A 17,163-nucleotide genomic window follows, 5' to 3' on the forward strand; every position below is an offset into this window, starting at 1 on the left:
CACAACTCATATGCATTACCATTCAAGGATACAATATTTTTCAATAATTGAAGTTATATATAGTTGGGTGTGCGAACAGTCTCAAATTGGTAGTTAAAAAGAAAAGAAAATTACATAAGGTAGTGTCCGAGATATTCTAAGTTGTGTAAGCCCTACTGATAAAAAGCGTAGAAGGTCGGGCCAAAGGGGGCAATATATATCACATCATGTTAAGATTATCTTTGAGCTGACTTAATATCTGAGCCTATAGTAGTGTTGATAGAGTGGGGCTCGGTTTACTGCTTTCCCGAAGCTTCGAGACATACACACAAAAAGAAGCTGGCTTGTGGGCTTCAGAGGGTATAAATACTTGGACGATGTGAGTGGTACACAATTAATGTTGATGAACTTAATCTGAGATGCTTGGTGATGAGTCCTGTGGAACTTAATTAGTTCGAGGGGAAGATTAATAGATTTTCGAACAAAGAAAACTACAAAAGAAATATTCTTATGGTGTGAGATATTTTAGGAAAAATCATGCGGGCTTGAACCAAATCGGACAATTATACTCCACTTTGATTTAAGACTATATATATCTTAATTCGGAGGGAATTTTCTACTCCAAATATATGCTAATAGTAGCTTCAATTAGTTGGTACGTCTATAATTGTATATGTGCAGCGGCCAGCCTTGTTACAAGTATAAATAGACATCGTTACTACCACAATTCAACCATCCTCTTCAGAATTAAACTCCTTTTGTCATTAGTAGGTAGCAAACATATATATAGTTCAACTTTAACCTTGTTGACATGGCTTTCAAAACTCAGGCCTCAGTTACTCTTTTCCTATCACTGAATCTCCTCTTCTTTGTTCTTGTTACTGGAAACCATTGTGACACTTGCCATAACATTGGTGGTGGAGGTTCTGGAAACGGCAGTGGTGCCGGCAATGGCGGTGGAGCTGGAAATGGTGGTGGTTCGGGCAATGGCGGCGGAGGTGGCAATGGGCAAGGCAGGTGCCCGAGAGATGCTCTGAAGTTGGGTGTATGTGCAAATTTAGTTGGTGGATTGGTGGGAGCGGTAATTGGGAGTCCTCCAACGATGCCATGCTGCAGCTTGATCGCGGGGCTAGCGGATTTAGAGGCGGCAGTTTGCTTGTGCACAGCCATAAGGGCAAATGTGCTGGGAATAAATTTGAATGTGCCACTCTCTCTTAGCCTCGTTCTCAACAACTGCGGAAGGAATCCTCCTACTGGCTTCACTTGTTAATATACACTTCTTCTTCCTGCTAATTAAGTGCAGGGTATATCTACTTTTATCAAATTATTTCCCTCTAGTTTGCTATTGAACATACTTGCCAATGGCTAGCTCGGGCATCAATTTAATTTCTATTTATGTTTTTGAAATTGTGCACGAAAAAATCGTTGAGTTTATAAAAAGTGAACTTTGCATATATATGCAGGTTCATCACTTCATGTGTTATTACATAGTACGTAGTTTTGTACTTGTGTTATGTGGTCAATGGTCCAAGTATGTAGACCTGTTTCCTTTACTTGTTACAAATATTTTAAATCAACGAATTGAATGTTTATTTCCTCTCGTTGTTATCCTTAGAGCACTTGACATCTTTATCTTCTTTCTATCTTATAAGTATGAAAGTCATAAATTTTTACCGCTTGGGACGAGGTCCCTTATATTTGCCCTTTGCAAAATTCAAGCATATTGAGTTGCTCATCTCCTCACAAAATGATTAATTCAATAATTGACTAATAGGTCCTTGTACCGTTGATCGTTTGATTGTCTCTTGAGTTGTTTGGATTTTGTTTTTTAGGAAAGACGAGAATATTTATTAATACTAGAACAATATCATACGATTACATATCATAATAGCGTCACTAAGGGAACATTGATTACAGGGTAAGGTAGTGTCACTTAGGACACTTTGATTACCCATGGTAGCTAGTACATTACACACATCAGTAGATAGATATTTAACAAAAGTTGTTATTCCCTCTGCATCCTTCTCCAGCGATTCAAGCACACAAAAAGGTGGAGCAGCAGGTACTTGGGTCTTGTTGAAGGTGTGAAAAAAAGTTGATTTTTGGAAGAGTAAGAAAAATAATTAGAAGAAGTTTCTAGAAAGTTATGGAGTAATATCTTGGATATTTGTTGTACTTAAGAAATATTTAAATATTCTAGAGTCTTGGATATTTAAGGAATATATAAGTAGAAAGTGATAGAATTGTCTAGATTATTTTTGTATCTAGAATCATCCCTAGACAAGTATAAATAGGAGAAGTCTTAGGCATTTGTAATAAAGCCAAAATCAAGAAAGTCTTCTTTCCTAAACAAAGTTTTCGTCTCCAAAACTTTCCTTCTCTTTGAAAGCTTCATCTTCTTTAGTTGAATCCTCCAATCTTAGTTAACGATCTTGGGCTAGCAGAAGGTCTCCAAATAATACTCTTCTTCTGCTATTCTTTATATGGTATCAGAGCCGTAAGTCGGCTTCTAGATTTCATGGTCAGGTTAGTGGTTGATTCAACTTGTTTCTCTAAATGGATTTGGTGGTCATGCTAATGGACTGAGGATGGAGTTATTGAACTAGTCCAACTACAAGGTATGAAAGACATGTATGGAGTCATACCTTGTTGATGAGGATTTGTGGAAAGTTGTCAATGGAAGTAACACAAGTCCTCCTACTGACGCACCAGAAAATAACAATCCGCGTAAGAAGTGGAAGCAGATTAATGTTAAGTCAGAGTTTATCCAAAAGAGGTCTATCTCTCCTAATTTATTTGATCATATTATAAGGTGTAAATCAGCTCATCAAATATGGAGGACCTTCAATCGTCTAGTCAACAAGAAGGATGAAGCTCGGCTACAAATTTTGGAGAATGAGTTAGCTAACCCCACTCAAGGTAATCTCTCCATCGCCGAGTATTTTTTGAAGGTTAAAAATCTGTGTTTCGAAACTTCTCTATTGAATCTGGAAGAGGCTATCCCTGAAGCACGAATAAGAAGAATTATTATTCGTGATTTAAAGCCAGAATATATTCCCTTTGTTACATCAATTCAAGGATGGGTTCAACAACTATCTTTGGAAGAATTTGAGAATTTGCTATCGTCACAAGAGCTACTAACCAAGCATATGGCTGGTGTATCTATCAAAGAAGAGGAAGGAAATGCTATTGTCACTGATAAGAGAAACTTTAAAGGGAATCAAGAGATAGCATGCACTTTCAATCCTCAAGTGGTTCAAGCTCGCCAGGAAAGAAGGGGGAGTCTTCTAGTAGCGGTAAAAAGCTTTTTAAATGTTACCATTGTGGCAAAGTCGGGCACATAAAAAGATATTATCAATCCAAAAAGAGCAATATGGCTCAAACCAAGGAAACTGGGGAAAGTGCTTCGCAGCGGAGACTCGAGCAATAAATGCCATGGCTTCCATAAATTTTGAAAGAGACTGGATCGTGGATTCAGGATGTGGGCACCATCTCAGTAGAGATAAATCCAAATTCTACACCTTTCGCGAATACATCGGACATGATATCATTGTTACAGCAGATAATACAGTCTATAATGTGGAGAAAAAGGCACTGTTGTGATCAACGATAAGCAAACAGATACTATCACCCTCAACATTGTCTTTCATGTTCCAGGAATGAAAAAAATCTATTTTTAGTTGCAACTACTGTAGATGCTAGAAACTATTTGCTATTTGGCCCACATGATGTGAAGTTCCTCCGAAATATCAAGGTGATCATGGCAATAATCACTCACTCAGGTAAGAGAGTTAACAATTTATATGTCTTGTCTACCTCTCATTCATATATTGAGAAGATAAGTAGCAATGATAACACATATATTTGGTATGCTAGACATGGACATCTTAGCATGGATAAATTAAAAGCCATGGTAAAATTGAATCTAGTTAAAGGATTGCCAACTTAAAAAAATTTGGTGGAAAAGAGGTTTGTGAAGGATGTCAATATGGAAAGGGACATCGTCTTCCATTTGACAGATCCTTGTCAAGGTGCAATGCCCCACTAGAACTTATTCACAATGACTTGATGGGGCCAATGAAAACTCCTTCATTCTTAGGCTATTCTTATATGCTAATTTTCATTGATGATTTTACTAGATTCACTTGGGTTTATTTTGTGAAGCACAAGTCAGAAGTTTTCAACAAGTTTGTGGAGTTCAAAGAAACAGTTGAAGGTGAACTTGATTCCAGAATAAGGTGGTTGCAAACTGATAATGGCGGTGAGTTCACGTCAGATGAGTTTCTTTCCTTTTGTCGTCAGCATAGCATTAAAAGAGAGCTGATATGCGCCACAAAAAAATGAAGAGGCTTAAAGAAAGATCCGACCCTTAACGGAGACATGTAAGAGTTGGCTTCATGCCAAGAATTTACCTAGAGCCTTGTAGGCTGAAGGTATGAAATGTGCAGCGTATGTGATTAATAGGATGTTGCTTTCTCCAAACAATATGAAGTCTCTGATAATTGGCGAAATCTAGGTGATTTAGCTATTGTTTATGCTTCTGCTTGATTATATTCCGATGATATATCATGGTTAATTGATGAAAAATAGGCTCTAATTGTGATATGTATACATTGCAGGATGAGGAGCATAAATGATGCTTTCAAGAGGAAATTGGAATGATTTATGAGCAAGAACAACCCCTAGGAGTCGAGTGTGCGCAAGGACGAGACAGAAAAATGGACAAAATCGAGCTACTGAAGCGCGCTAAGTAACGCGCTAACTTCCAAACTTCGCGCGATAGTTCGCGAGCTTTTCTGCCTGGAATCCAAGAGAAGCGCGCGAAGTCACGTGCGAACTCCATACTTCGCGCAATAGTTCGCGTGTGTCCGATCCGGAGAAACGTTATTTAGGGGTAAAATTGAAAATCTGGAGAGAAACCCACTTAACCTACATAAAGTCAAGCTCGCCCCAAGGTTAGATTATCAAGTTTTTCATAGTTTAGAGGAGGAGATAGAGAGGCAAGAGGCAAGGAGGAGTTTTGATAATCAAAGTCTTCTTTTCTTCTTTTGTTTTTGCTGTTTGTGATGAAATTGAACTTGTTTATGATGAACCCTAGTATGAGCAGCTAAGACTCATTGTTCTAGGGTCGTGGGTAAAATATGAATGTTGTTGTTTGAAGTTTAATTTAACTAAATTGGTTTATCATATTGGGTTATAAATTTAATTTTGTTCTTAATTATTTTGCTGAGTAGCTAACAGTGAAATACTATCTACGAATCTTCAGTTAAACTCGAAAGTGGGAACTTTAGATTGCATATAGAATTAAACAGAGCAAGTTCTTGAACCCGAGCCTCGGGGAAAAGATTTGCAATTGGGATAGACATATACCCAATTGCCTTGTTTGGTTGGAATACAGGAATTGTAAATGCGTTCTTGTTAATCTTAATTCCATAGACATATGGGCATTGAGTTGACTTGAACAGGCGAGTAAGAACTCGACAGATTCTTATGAGTAATATCAACCCTGTCAATCAATAACCTAGATAAATTGATTAGTCATTTTGAGCCAAGGACACAACACGATTGTATTACACCCGTGACCCTGGAATATCTTCTTCTATTGTTCGTTACTTGTGATTGCTATCTGTTTGGTTACTTGCTTTAGTTAGATTAATTCTTTATAGTTAAGTAGTAAAACAATTACATCTCTCTCTTGTGAACAATCTCTTGGGTAGATAAAGAAATTGGGTTTGAATCAGTCAACAGTTGATCATAAGTCTTCGTGGGAACGATACTCTACTCACTACTCTATTACTTGACGATCACGTGCACTTGCGTGGGTGTTTTTGGTCGCAACAAGTTTTTGGCGCCGTTGCCGGGGACTTAGAAATTAGCTACTTGACTGAATTGAGCTTTTATTACTTATTTATTCGAGTTTTAACGTTAGTTCACTTTGTTTGTGCTAATACAGGAGTTTCTATTGAATGCGAAGAAGTATAAGCGCAAACAACCTCCTTATTTTGATCCCGAAATTGAACGAACACTTCACAGGTTGAGGAGAGAGGTGGACGCGAGAACCAGAATTGAAAGAGAGTTGGACATCGAAGTTCAACCACAGCCAATTGAGATGGCGGGTAATGAGGAACGCGCGGTGATTGAAGTCGCAAGACCCAGTCTGGCTAATATGACTTTGGCTATTGTGAAGCCTGACATCACTGGCCACTTTGAGCTGAAATAATACATGGTGCAACTGATCCAAGACACAGGGCTGTTTGTGGGTTTGCCTCATGAAGACCCGCATAGGCACATTCAGAATTTCTTGGAAATTACGGATATCTACAACTATCCGAACGTTTCCAAGGACTATGTCAGGCTAACACTTTTCCCCTTTTCACTGATTGGGGAAGCTAAGGAATGGTTGAATAAAGAGCCAGCAAATTCAATCCGCACTTGGGATGATTTGGCAAGGAAATTCTTAATCAAGTTCTTCCCCACTAAGAAAACAAAGGTATTGAGGAGTCAAATTCTTGGGTTTGAACAACGAGCGGGCGAGACACTGCGTCAAGTATGGGAAAGGTACAAGAAGATGCTCAGAGACTGTCCTCATCATTGCCAGACGGACGAAGTATTAAGTCGTCTTCTCACAAAGATCATGCCTTAAATATTTGTTGGACTGTATAGGACGTTAATGTGGGCTCTAAATGGAATGAGCCGACTCGCATTATTCATTAGAATTATAGAAAAGATCTTAGATAATTATCATGGTTATTAACTCAAGAATAGTATGTTATTTCGTAAATCATGCCTTGTACATTCATTACTTGCATATATTTCTTTAAAGTATAAACTATTAAAAAAAATTACATGATTTTATGGAATTATTTTGATGAGAACTGTGAAGATATACCATTGTGTTAAATTTTGTGATGCAATAATTACTCAGAAGAATATTTTGGGAGTTTTCCTCAAATCTTTGAGAAGGGTTCATAGCCTCTAGTTGTTTATGTTACCCCGATACTACTCGTGCCAGAGTAGGAGACTAGTGTAGAGTTGGTTCGGGTACTATAATAGAAGTGCCCTGATAACGCACAAGAACGAGAGCATACTAGAACATTGAACTATAAGACTCCACAGGAATGAGGTCCAGACTATCGGGTTGGGATCGTCCACCATGTTGATCATATCGTGACATTTTCAGAATAAGAATAAGAAAGAATGTCAGAGTCAATGGAACTCCCCAGCAAAAAAAAGAAAACAAAATGCTTTAGAAAATTTATAAGGATTCTTTCGAGAACGTTTATATATTTATCTATTTGAATTTTATATTTTTCTAATAGAAAGGAAAAGAAAGAGAATTTGTGTATGAATGACATCAAGAAGAGCTTTATACTAGATATATGAGTTGTTTATTTCAACACTTCATCGGACGTTTTTAGAATTTTCTTTTATTATGCATACATACTTATTTTAGAGTCTCGTTCCAGCTTTAGCGGGAGGTTATATTTACTTATTGAGTACCATTGTGTTGTACTGGCGTTCTCTTCATAGGAACCTACATTGACATACGTCAATGTAGGCACATATTTTGCAGGTAAGCAAGCTACGAGCTAGGATATCCTCCTCCTATTATTAGTAGACTTGGTGAGCTCCATTTTGGTTTTTGGAGTTCGTTGATTCCAGAATTTTGTCTTATTATTCAGCATTTCTTAGAGGCTTTCTAGACAGAGTCAGAACAGAGTCATAGGTATCCACTTTGTATTATTTATGTTTTAATCAATCGAATAAAATAGCTAGCAGGACATGACTATTGTTCAAACTTGAAACTTTTGCGAGTTCTCCCTTAAATTCACTTGACAAATCGAGATAGCCTACTTCAACGCACTCCAATTTTTTTTGAGTTTCGGAATTTCTCAATTGATACCATGAAAACTGCACATTTCTTTGAAGAATCGATGTACAAATAATTACTACCAAACAATCACAATGATTATATTTAGGGAAGTAATTAAATATGCCAAACAATTACAATTGCACACTGTAATTATCTCTGTGGATTTAGAAACATTTTTCTTATCTGACAGCTAGTCTTGAGCATTCCAAGTTATCTAAAGAAATTATTCTTCACCATTTTCTTTGTTTTATTATATTTTATTTTTCACTTTTTTCTAGTGAAAAATTGGGTTAGGCAGCCATCTTACAACCCCTGGAGTAGTCAAAGGGAACCTTTGAGTGCAAATGTGAAATCAACTACTTCACGAACCTGATTTCATTTTGCAAGCTCGCTCGCTTTAATTTTGCAATAACAATTAGCACAACATAGAACAAATGATCATAAATGAAAATTGATGCAAAAACAAAATGCTGACATAAGAAAGGCTGAAATAGGCATTTGGGTACGTAGGCTTAGCAAGTGAAGCCAGTAGGAGGATTCCTTCCGCAGTTGTTGAGAACAAGACTGAGAGAGAGTGGCACATTCAGATTTATTCCCAGCACATTTGCTCTTATGGCTGTGCACAAACAAACTGCCGCCTCTAAATCCGCCAGCCCCGCGATCAAACTGCAGCATGGCATCGTTGGAGGAGTCCCAATTACCGCGCCCACCAATCCACCGAGTAAATTAGCACATACACCCAACTTCAGAGCATCTCTGGGGCACCTGGCTTGTCCATTGCCACCTCTGCCGCCATAACCCGAACCTCCTCCGTTGCCAGAGCCGCCGCCATTGCCCGAGCCACCAATATTACCACTATTGCCACCACCATTACCGGTGCTAGGAAGATTATAATGACAAGAGCCACAATCAGTTCCACTGACTATGGCAAAGAAAAGGAGATTCAAAGAGAGGAAAAGGGTAACTGAGGCACTTGTTTTGGAAGCCATATCGTTATAAGGAAGATAAGGCAAAATGTACTTAATTCCTACAAAGATTGTAAAGAGAAGATGGTATAATTCTGGTACCAATGCAGGGTATTTATACTGCAAGAAGAAAGTTTACGGAGATATTAAACTAGTAATGTGTGTGGTGCGTGGTGTTGAAAAAACGTTTCTCAAGGAAGGATATCCTGACTCTGAGCCAAATTATCAGATTACAGCTAGGGAACCTTATACTACAAACAGTAATGATGCCCGTGATCTGAAATCTGCATGATGTATATTTTAAGCCATGCCTGATGCCCCTTTCCTGTTTCCCATTACTTAACAAATTACCCTCATTATTAGAACAACTTCAATGTCAACATACTTACTGCTAATCCTCGTTCCTCCTTACATTATTATTTTTTTTAAATTAAAACCACCACATGGTGGTGGAGTTTATTAAAATGTAAATAACATACAGGATAGACAAATATGCAAATTTCAAACAAAGAAATCCAGAGGGAATGAAATCATCCCTAATTGGTTTAGTTTGGTTTTAACTAAAAAAAAAAGTCAAACCGGAACCAAACCAATCCGATATTACATTTATATAATTTTTAAAAATATTTATTGTAATGTAACTAATAAATATTTCTTAAACTTTTTTAATAGTTTTATCTTTTAATGTATTATTTCAAGTTTAGACTTAACATTCTTGAATGGTCCAATAAATTTTATAGCCCATAAATGTAATAACTCAAATAAAGTTCAAATAAATACTAATGCTAACAAAATAAATTCAATTCAGCACTAGAAATAATAATAGTGTTGGATATCTATTTTTAGTTTTGCATTGGTATATAATGAAAATGCATAACTTAGTTTATCTTTTTCTTTAGTGCTTAGTCATGCAATTAATAGTGCTTATTAATTAGCAATATTTGTTTTAAGCGATTTTATTATCTTTGTTATTTAATATTTTAGTACAATGCTACGACTCATCTCATATTATTGTGTTATTTTCTCGAAAAATATATTATATAGTTGTATCCTACTAAGACTAAAGAAATATTTGGAACACAAGTTACATACTTTGTGCTATGAAGAATTTATCGTAAAAAACCAGAAAACCCGAAAAAAATCAAAAAATCCGAGGAAAACCGAGATTGAAAAACCCGAATTTATTGGTTTGATTAGGTTTATAGATTTAAAACCTGACACCATTGATTTGATTTAATATTTAAAAAATTTGAACCAAACTGACTTATATGCACCCTTAATCTCCAATATTAATCCTAGTCCGCTTCTTTTCTTTTGGTTTACTTTACATAAGTGTGGCAACCGATTCAAACCGTTCATACTTTATTTTCTCAATGAAGACAAATCTTATGCTAAATAAATCTAACATCACAGTACTAATAAAACAAATTATGGAGTTGAATTCATGTGGTTGAGTAACAAATTGTTAGAGCGGTTTCAGCGTCCATAAGAATCTTTGACTCCCATGTCAACTGGGGAATGTAAAGGCCATCATTCAGCATTATCGGCAAACACTAATTTTCAAACAAGTTGCGAGGAGTCACTCACTACATTTCAAAAGATAATTAACTGTTTTGCTTATAGCAAGATTTGCAAACATTTCGCTCAAGAGTTGAGAGTAATTGGTAAAAGACATTTGAGATCCACGTTCACGGCCCCGATTTCCTATCCTTAAGATGTTGTGATAGCACCTAGTTCCTAAGACTAGGTAAGCTTAACAAATGAGAGATTTTGACAGAAATAAAAGCGAAAACATAATATAAACTAACAATTCTCATAAATATCTCGATAAGTGAAACACAACTACAATACTCCCAAAACCCGATAAGACTGAGTAATAAGCTTCTACAGAATGTTCCAAAATACCTACTACAACACCATCTAATAAAGGAAAACAACAATACTATAAAGATAACGGAAGGTGACTCTAGAGCCCGCGAACACCGAGCAGGTATACCTTAAAGTCTCCGGCAAACAGCTACAATCAAACACTAATGTCTAGCACGAGCAGACATACCTGAATCCACACAAAAAGATGTGCACAAGCGTAGTATGGGTACACCACAACGATACCCAGTAAATATCAAGTCTAACCTCAGTAGAGTAGTGACAAGGCCAGGTCAAGACACCTACTAGGACATAATAACAGAATGAAAACGTAATAACTAGAAGTAATGGAAGGCGGAGAAACAAATGATACAAAACAAGTTAATAACATAGACTAATGACAGAATTGTAAGCCTAGAAATCACCTAAATGAAGCAATTAAAGAGAAACACAATAGTCAAATATGGACCAAAACTGATTAAGACAAGGAAGAATCAAAGTAACAAGAAGTGTTCCACCAATAACTCTTTATAACATGAAATAAACAACAAGAATCATAATCGCAATAGTTCCTCGTATACAACAAGAATTAACCGAGTTACCGTCTCGTACACCACAACAATCACAACTGAGGTACCGCCTCGTATTCACATTTCTCAATTTCAATCACAATCTTTCCTTATACTGCCACGTGAGCCTTACATTTAAATAGTGTTGAAACATTTTTTTCGAAATAGCTACACGTATTTTAGCCCACCTTATGACGCCGCATGACATCAAGTAATTCCCTTACAAGCAACACGCACATAAGTCCCACCTTATGTCGTCGCATGCACATTAACCCATATCCTTATACCGTCGTCTGCGCGTCAATATCACATCACAATAACAACTCGCACCGCAAGTGAACATATGTCACAACTTGCCAATAATCAACAATATCAATATTTCCACAACAATAGGCCATGGCTCAACTACAATGTGTACAAGAATATCAACAATAACAATGAATGTAAATTTCTCAACAAGAAAGATATCTCAACAATTAATAACTTCGCCTCAATGTGATAACGACTTTCACAACTTCAACACCAATAACTCAATAATGAAAGAAATAATGTGTAACCACGATATTAAATAAGAATAACTCATAATGAAAGAGATAACATGTAACGATGACTTCAAATAAGGATAATCAACAATGAAAGATATAACATGTAATAATGACTTCAAATAATGATAAATCACTAATGGAAGAGATAACAGGTAACGATGACTTCAAATAAGGATAATCAACAATAGAAGAGATAACATGTAATAATGACTTCAAATAATGATAAATCAACAATGGAAGAGATAACATATAATAATGAAAGAGACAACAACTTCATCTAAAGCATAAGAGAAAAATATCAAGTAAGATGTAGAACAAGTGTTAACAAAGTCATTTAAGACGTGTAAGGATAGACTAACACAAGTAAGAGTAGTTTGACTATGAGAATTTAAAACATGATATGGCAATTCAATTAAAGCATGAAAAGAGTCTAAGTAGTCTAAACCGGTCAAATACCACATATAACTTGTGTACCCACTCGTCACCTTGCGTACACAGCTTCACATAGCACAAATGACACAATCAATCCCAAATCCTAAGGAGTAGTTTCCCCTACATAAAGTTAGGCAAGATACTTACTTCAATAAGGCCAACCCATCCCTCGAAAATAGCTTTTCCCCTAAAATTTACCTCCACATGGCTCAAATCTAACCAAAGTCGACTTAATACCATAAACAATGCAAGGAAAATTAATTACAATAAATAAAGCTATGATCTTTACACTTTTCTTAAAAAGTCAATAAAAGTCAACTCGAGGCCCGCCCGGTCAAAACTCGGGTCCTAAGGTAGATTCTGACTACTCATAACCCCACGAATTCATATATATAATTTGTTTAAAATTCCTAGTCCAAATCGACTCTTAGAACTCAAATACTTATTTTTCAAAAACTAGACAAAGTTTCACCAATTTTTACTTTAATTTACATGATTTTGATGTTAAATCTAAGATATATTGATAAAATATAGTTGGAAATTGACTAGAATCACTTACTGAATATTTGTATATGAAAATCCACTCTCCAAATCGCCTCCTACCGAGTCTATGGTTCTAAAATGAGAGAATATGTTGAAAAATCCCGTCCCCCAGCCCTTATGACCAGCTGTAGATGTCGCATATGCGAACCCTCGCAATTGCAAATCAGGGATCGCATTTGCGAATCCTGACAGCCTCATAGAAGTCGCAATTGCGAACCAGCCCTCTGGCCTGCCTATTTCGTAAATCCAAAGGGAAGTCGCATTTGCGGCATCTGAAACCCCTCTGTCACCTTTGCAATTGCATGGCTGATGTTTGTAATTGCGATAAAAGAGCATGAACAACACTAGCAATTCTATTTTCAGTCCAAAACATTCTGAAACATGTCTGAAAACTCATCCGAGCCCTCGGGGATCCAAATCAAACATCTACACAAGTCTAAAAACATCATATGAATTCGCTCACGTGATCAAAATACAAAAATAACATTTAGAACTACGAATCAGACACCAAAACGCATAATTTCAAAGTAAATTTCAAGAACTTCTAGAATTGCAACTAGGCATCTGAATTCTATTAATTCAACTCCAAATGATACCAAATTTTGCAGACAAGTTCTAAATAGCATAACAGACCTATTCCAAGTTACAAAATTAAATTGCGAACTGATAGTTAAAAGTCAACCTACGATCCAACTTTTCAACTTCAAATTGCCAAATTTCGACAAAATAACGCAAATCAACCTACGGACTTCCGAATTCGATTCCGTCATATGACCAAGTCAATCACAATACGAAGGTATCAAAGTCATAAAACATTATTCCGGGGTCGTTTTTACAAAAGTCAACCATTGGTAACATAAACAACTTAGGCTTCTAGCCAAGAATCAAAGGGTCCAAATCTACCTGAAGTCTTCTCGGAACAAAATTAATCAACCTCGTAAGTCATAAAACCATAAACACATATGTGTGGAGCATCAAAAGGTGAAACGGGGCGCAATTATACAAAACCACCGGTCGGATCGTTACATCCACTCACCATGTGTAATAAAAGATGCATAAGTTATTTAGGGGTCGTTTGGTAGGATGTATAAGAATAGTGCGGAATAATGTGTATTAATAATGCATGTATTAGTAATGCAAGCATTAGTTATGCAAATATTATTTCTTATCTATTGTTTGGTGTGGTGTATTAAAATTATAATGCATTGCATAATTTTTTTAAAAAAATAGTTCCTTTCAAAAATGCCCTACATATTCTCTAGCTTTAAGGGACTTTAAGGACAATTTTGTCTTTAACCATGCTAATGCATGCATTAAAGCCTTGGTATTATTAATGCCATAGTTTTCTATGCTTTACTTATGCATAGGATAATGCCAAGTATGATGTATAACTAATACAAGTTGAAAAAAGGTACCAAACAAAGTATTAGCAGTGCATAGAGCTAATGCTTGCATTATTTTCTCTGATACCTACTACCAAACGCCCCTTAGTGTTTAGGCTTAACCAATTAACGTAAAATATATGTCTAGCATATAGACTTCCAGAGAATTTCATATCCATAGAATTTGTAATAATTATTTAGCTTGAATATATTATCTGATTAGTCTTAGCCGCTTAATATATACTACTACATCACGGTGTAATTGGAGGGTCGTGATCAAACTGACAACTCAATTATAATTCATCTATATATGAACCACTTGCACATCTTCTGACTTTAGATAATCATCAAACTTTTAGACTCAAGCGAGAAAAAACTAGGTTAGACAATAATGGTGCTGATATCTTTCATTTGGATATGACTACTAAACTAATACATCACATGAACCTACAGGAATACTTAATTAATTACCTCAATTAGATTCAAGCAACAACCCTATCCCGTTATTCGGAGGCTCTAAACTTCATTATTCTTATAATTTTGCTTATATCTTGTCCTGTATCTGTCGATTACCCGCAAAGAAATTTACTTAATATCCTTTATGCTTATTTCCTAGTGCATCATTAGTAGAGATCATAGTTCAACTGGCGAACCTAAATTTGTTTCTCCAATTTTTCATGCTCAACTATTGAATAAAATCGTTATGAAACAAGTATCCGTTGAAAATTTGTGAGAAAAAATATGAGCTTGTTTTTTCCCCATTTTGCATGTCTTTCCATTTCATTCTAATGAAAAAGATGCACGAGTATATGATAATAAAGCAGTCATTGTTCCAATAATTTGATTAAGTTTGCCTTGACATGGAGTTATGTTCAAAGAATTCTAATTTGGAGTGCTCAGATAAACGCGTATATGGGGAAATATTTCAACAACCATGTTATGAGAATTGAGAATTATGTACTATAATTGCTCAAGGCGTGGGAAGTCTCTATGGAAAACATTTTTCTGTAGATATACGGCCTTGGATCACGGCAGTTTATAATATTTGTACTTTGTAGAAGCCAAAAGCAGAGCTGTAAGCAATTAATTAAGTAATCTCAGCCAAATACAATTATAGCCATGCTTCCTTAACATTTTCAACACCACACAACTCATATGCATTACCATTCAAGGATACAATATTTTTCAATAATTGAAGTTATATATAGTTGGGTGTGCGAACAGTCTCAAATTGGTAGTTAAAAAGAAAAGAAAATTACATAAGGTAGTGTCCGAGATATTCTAAGTTGTGTAAGCCCTACTGATAAAAAGCGTACAAGGTCAGGCCAAAGGGGACAATATATATCACATCATGTTAAGATTATCTTTGAGTTGGCTTAATATCCGAGCCTATAGTAGTTTTGATAGTGTGGGGCTCGGTTTACTGCTTTCCCGGAGCTTCGAGACATACACACAAAAAGAAGCTGGCTTGTGGGCTTCAGAGGGTATAAATACTTGGACGATGTGAGTGGTACACAATTAATGTTGATGAACTTAATCCGAGATGCTTGGTGATGAGTCCTGTGGAACTTAATTAGTTCGAGGGGAAGATTAATAGATTTTCGAACAAAGAAAACTACAAAAGAAATATTCTTATGGTGTGAGATATTTTAGGAAAAATCATGCGGGCTTGAACCAAATCGGACAATTATACTCCACTTTGATTTAAGACTATATATATCTTAATTCGGAGGGAATTTTCTACTCCAAATATATGCTATTAGTAGCTTCAATTAGTTGGTACGTCTATAATTGTTTATGTGCAGCGGCCAGCCTTGTTACAAGTATAAATAGACATCGTTACTACCACAATTCAACCATCCTCTTCAGAATTAAACTCCTTTTGTCATTAGTAGGTAGCAAACATATATATAGTTCAACTTTAACCTTGTTGACATGGCTTTCAAAACTCAGGCCTCAGTTACTCTTTTCCTATCACTGAATCTCCTCTTCTTTGTTCTTGTTACTGGAAACCATTGTGACACTTGCCATAACATTGGTGGTGGAGGTTCTGGAAACGGCAGTGGTGCCGGCAATGGCGGTGGAGCTGGAAATGGTGGTGGTTCGGGCAATGGCGGCGGAGGTGGCAATGGGCAAGGCAGGTGCCCGAGAGATGCTCTGAAGTTGGGTGTATGTGCAAATTTAGTTGGTGGATTGGTGGGAGCGGTAATTGGGAGTCCTCCAACGATGCCATGCTGCAGCTTGATCGCGGGGCTAGCGGATTTAGAGGCGGCAGTTTGCTTGTGCACAGCCATAAGGGCAAATGTGCTGGGAATAAATCTGAATGTGCCACTCTCTCTTAGCCTCGTTCTCAACAACTGCGGAAGGAATCCTCCTACTGGCTTCACTTGTTAATATACACTTCTTCTTCCTGCTAATTAAGTGCAGGGTATATCTACTTTTATCAAATTATTTCCCTCTAGTTTGCTATTGAACATACTTGCCAATGGCTAGCTCGGGCATCAATTTAATTTCTATTTATGTTTTTGAAATTGTGCACGAAAAAATCGTTGAGTTTATAAAAAGTGAACTTTGCATATATATGCAGGTTCATCACTTCATGTGTTATTACATAGTACGTAGTTTTGTACTTGTGTTATGTGGTCAATGGTCCAAGTATGTAGACCTGTTTCCTTTACATGTTACAAATATTTTAAATCAATGAATTGAATGTTTATTTCCTCTCGTTGTTATCCTTAGAAATTGATACTATGTGGAGTACTTGACATCTTTATCTTCCTTCTATCTTATAAGTATGAAAGTCATAATATTTTTACCGTTTGGGAGGAGGTCCCTTATATTTGCCCTTTGCAAAATTCAAGCATATTGAGTTGCTCATCTCCTCACAAAATGATTAATTCAATAATTGACTAATAGGTCCTTGTACCGTTGATCGTTTGATTGTCTCTTGAGTTGTTTGGATTTTGTTTTTTAGGAAAGACGAGAATATTTATTAATACTAGAACAATA

At 36.3% G+C, this 17,163-nt stretch overlaps 3 protein-coding genes across 3 annotated transcripts; 2 read left to right on the forward strand and 1 right to left on the reverse strand.

Moving 5' to 3' along the window:
- The first annotated feature begins 664 nt into the window (after positions 1–664).
- On the forward strand, positions 665–1,576 carry LOC107827031 (14 kDa proline-rich protein DC2.15-like). The gene has a single exon (XM_075255227.1). It carries the CDS (start codon positions 791–793, stop codon positions 1,247–1,249), a length of 459 nt encoding a protein of 152 aa, XP_075111328.1. The 5' UTR covers positions 665–790; the 3' UTR covers positions 1,250–1,576.
- Positions 1,577–8,199: 6,623 nt separating this feature from the next.
- Positions 8,200–8,978, reverse strand: LOC107824631 (14 kDa proline-rich protein DC2.15-like). The gene has a single exon (XM_016651433.2). The coding sequence runs from the start codon at positions 8,839–8,841 to the stop codon at positions 8,365–8,367; it is 477 nt and encodes a 158-aa protein (XP_016506919.1). The 5' UTR covers positions 8,842–8,978; the 3' UTR covers positions 8,200–8,364.
- Positions 8,979–15,989: 7,011 nt separating this feature from the next.
- LOC107824629 (14 kDa proline-rich protein DC2.15-like) lies at positions 15,990–16,875 on the forward strand. Its single transcript, XM_016651432.2, has one exon. The coding sequence runs from the start codon at positions 16,090–16,092 to the stop codon at positions 16,546–16,548; it is 459 nt and encodes a 152-aa protein (XP_016506918.2). The 5' UTR covers positions 15,990–16,089; the 3' UTR covers positions 16,549–16,875.
- Positions 16,876–17,163: the final 288 nt, after the last annotated feature.

The sequence above is a fragment of the Nicotiana tabacum genome, chromosome 6 (genome assembly GCF_000715075.1).
Source record: "Nicotiana tabacum cultivar K326 chromosome 6, ASM71507v2, whole genome shotgun sequence".
Taxonomy (NCBI): Eukaryota; Viridiplantae; Streptophyta; class Magnoliopsida; order Solanales; family Solanaceae; genus Nicotiana; species Nicotiana tabacum.

Bases quoted from the DNA above. Each gene is read 5' to 3' on its own strand.
- LOC107827031 (XM_075255227.1), top strand. From the start codon at position 791: ATGGCTTTCAAAACTCAGGCCTCAGTTACTCTTTTCCTATCACTGAAT.
- LOC107824631 (XM_016651433.2), bottom strand. From the start codon at position 8,841: ATGGCTTCCAAAACAAGTGCCTCAGTTACCCTTTTCCTCTCTTTGAAT.
- LOC107824629 (XM_016651432.2), top strand. From the start codon at position 16,090: ATGGCTTTCAAAACTCAGGCCTCAGTTACTCTTTTCCTATCACTGAAT.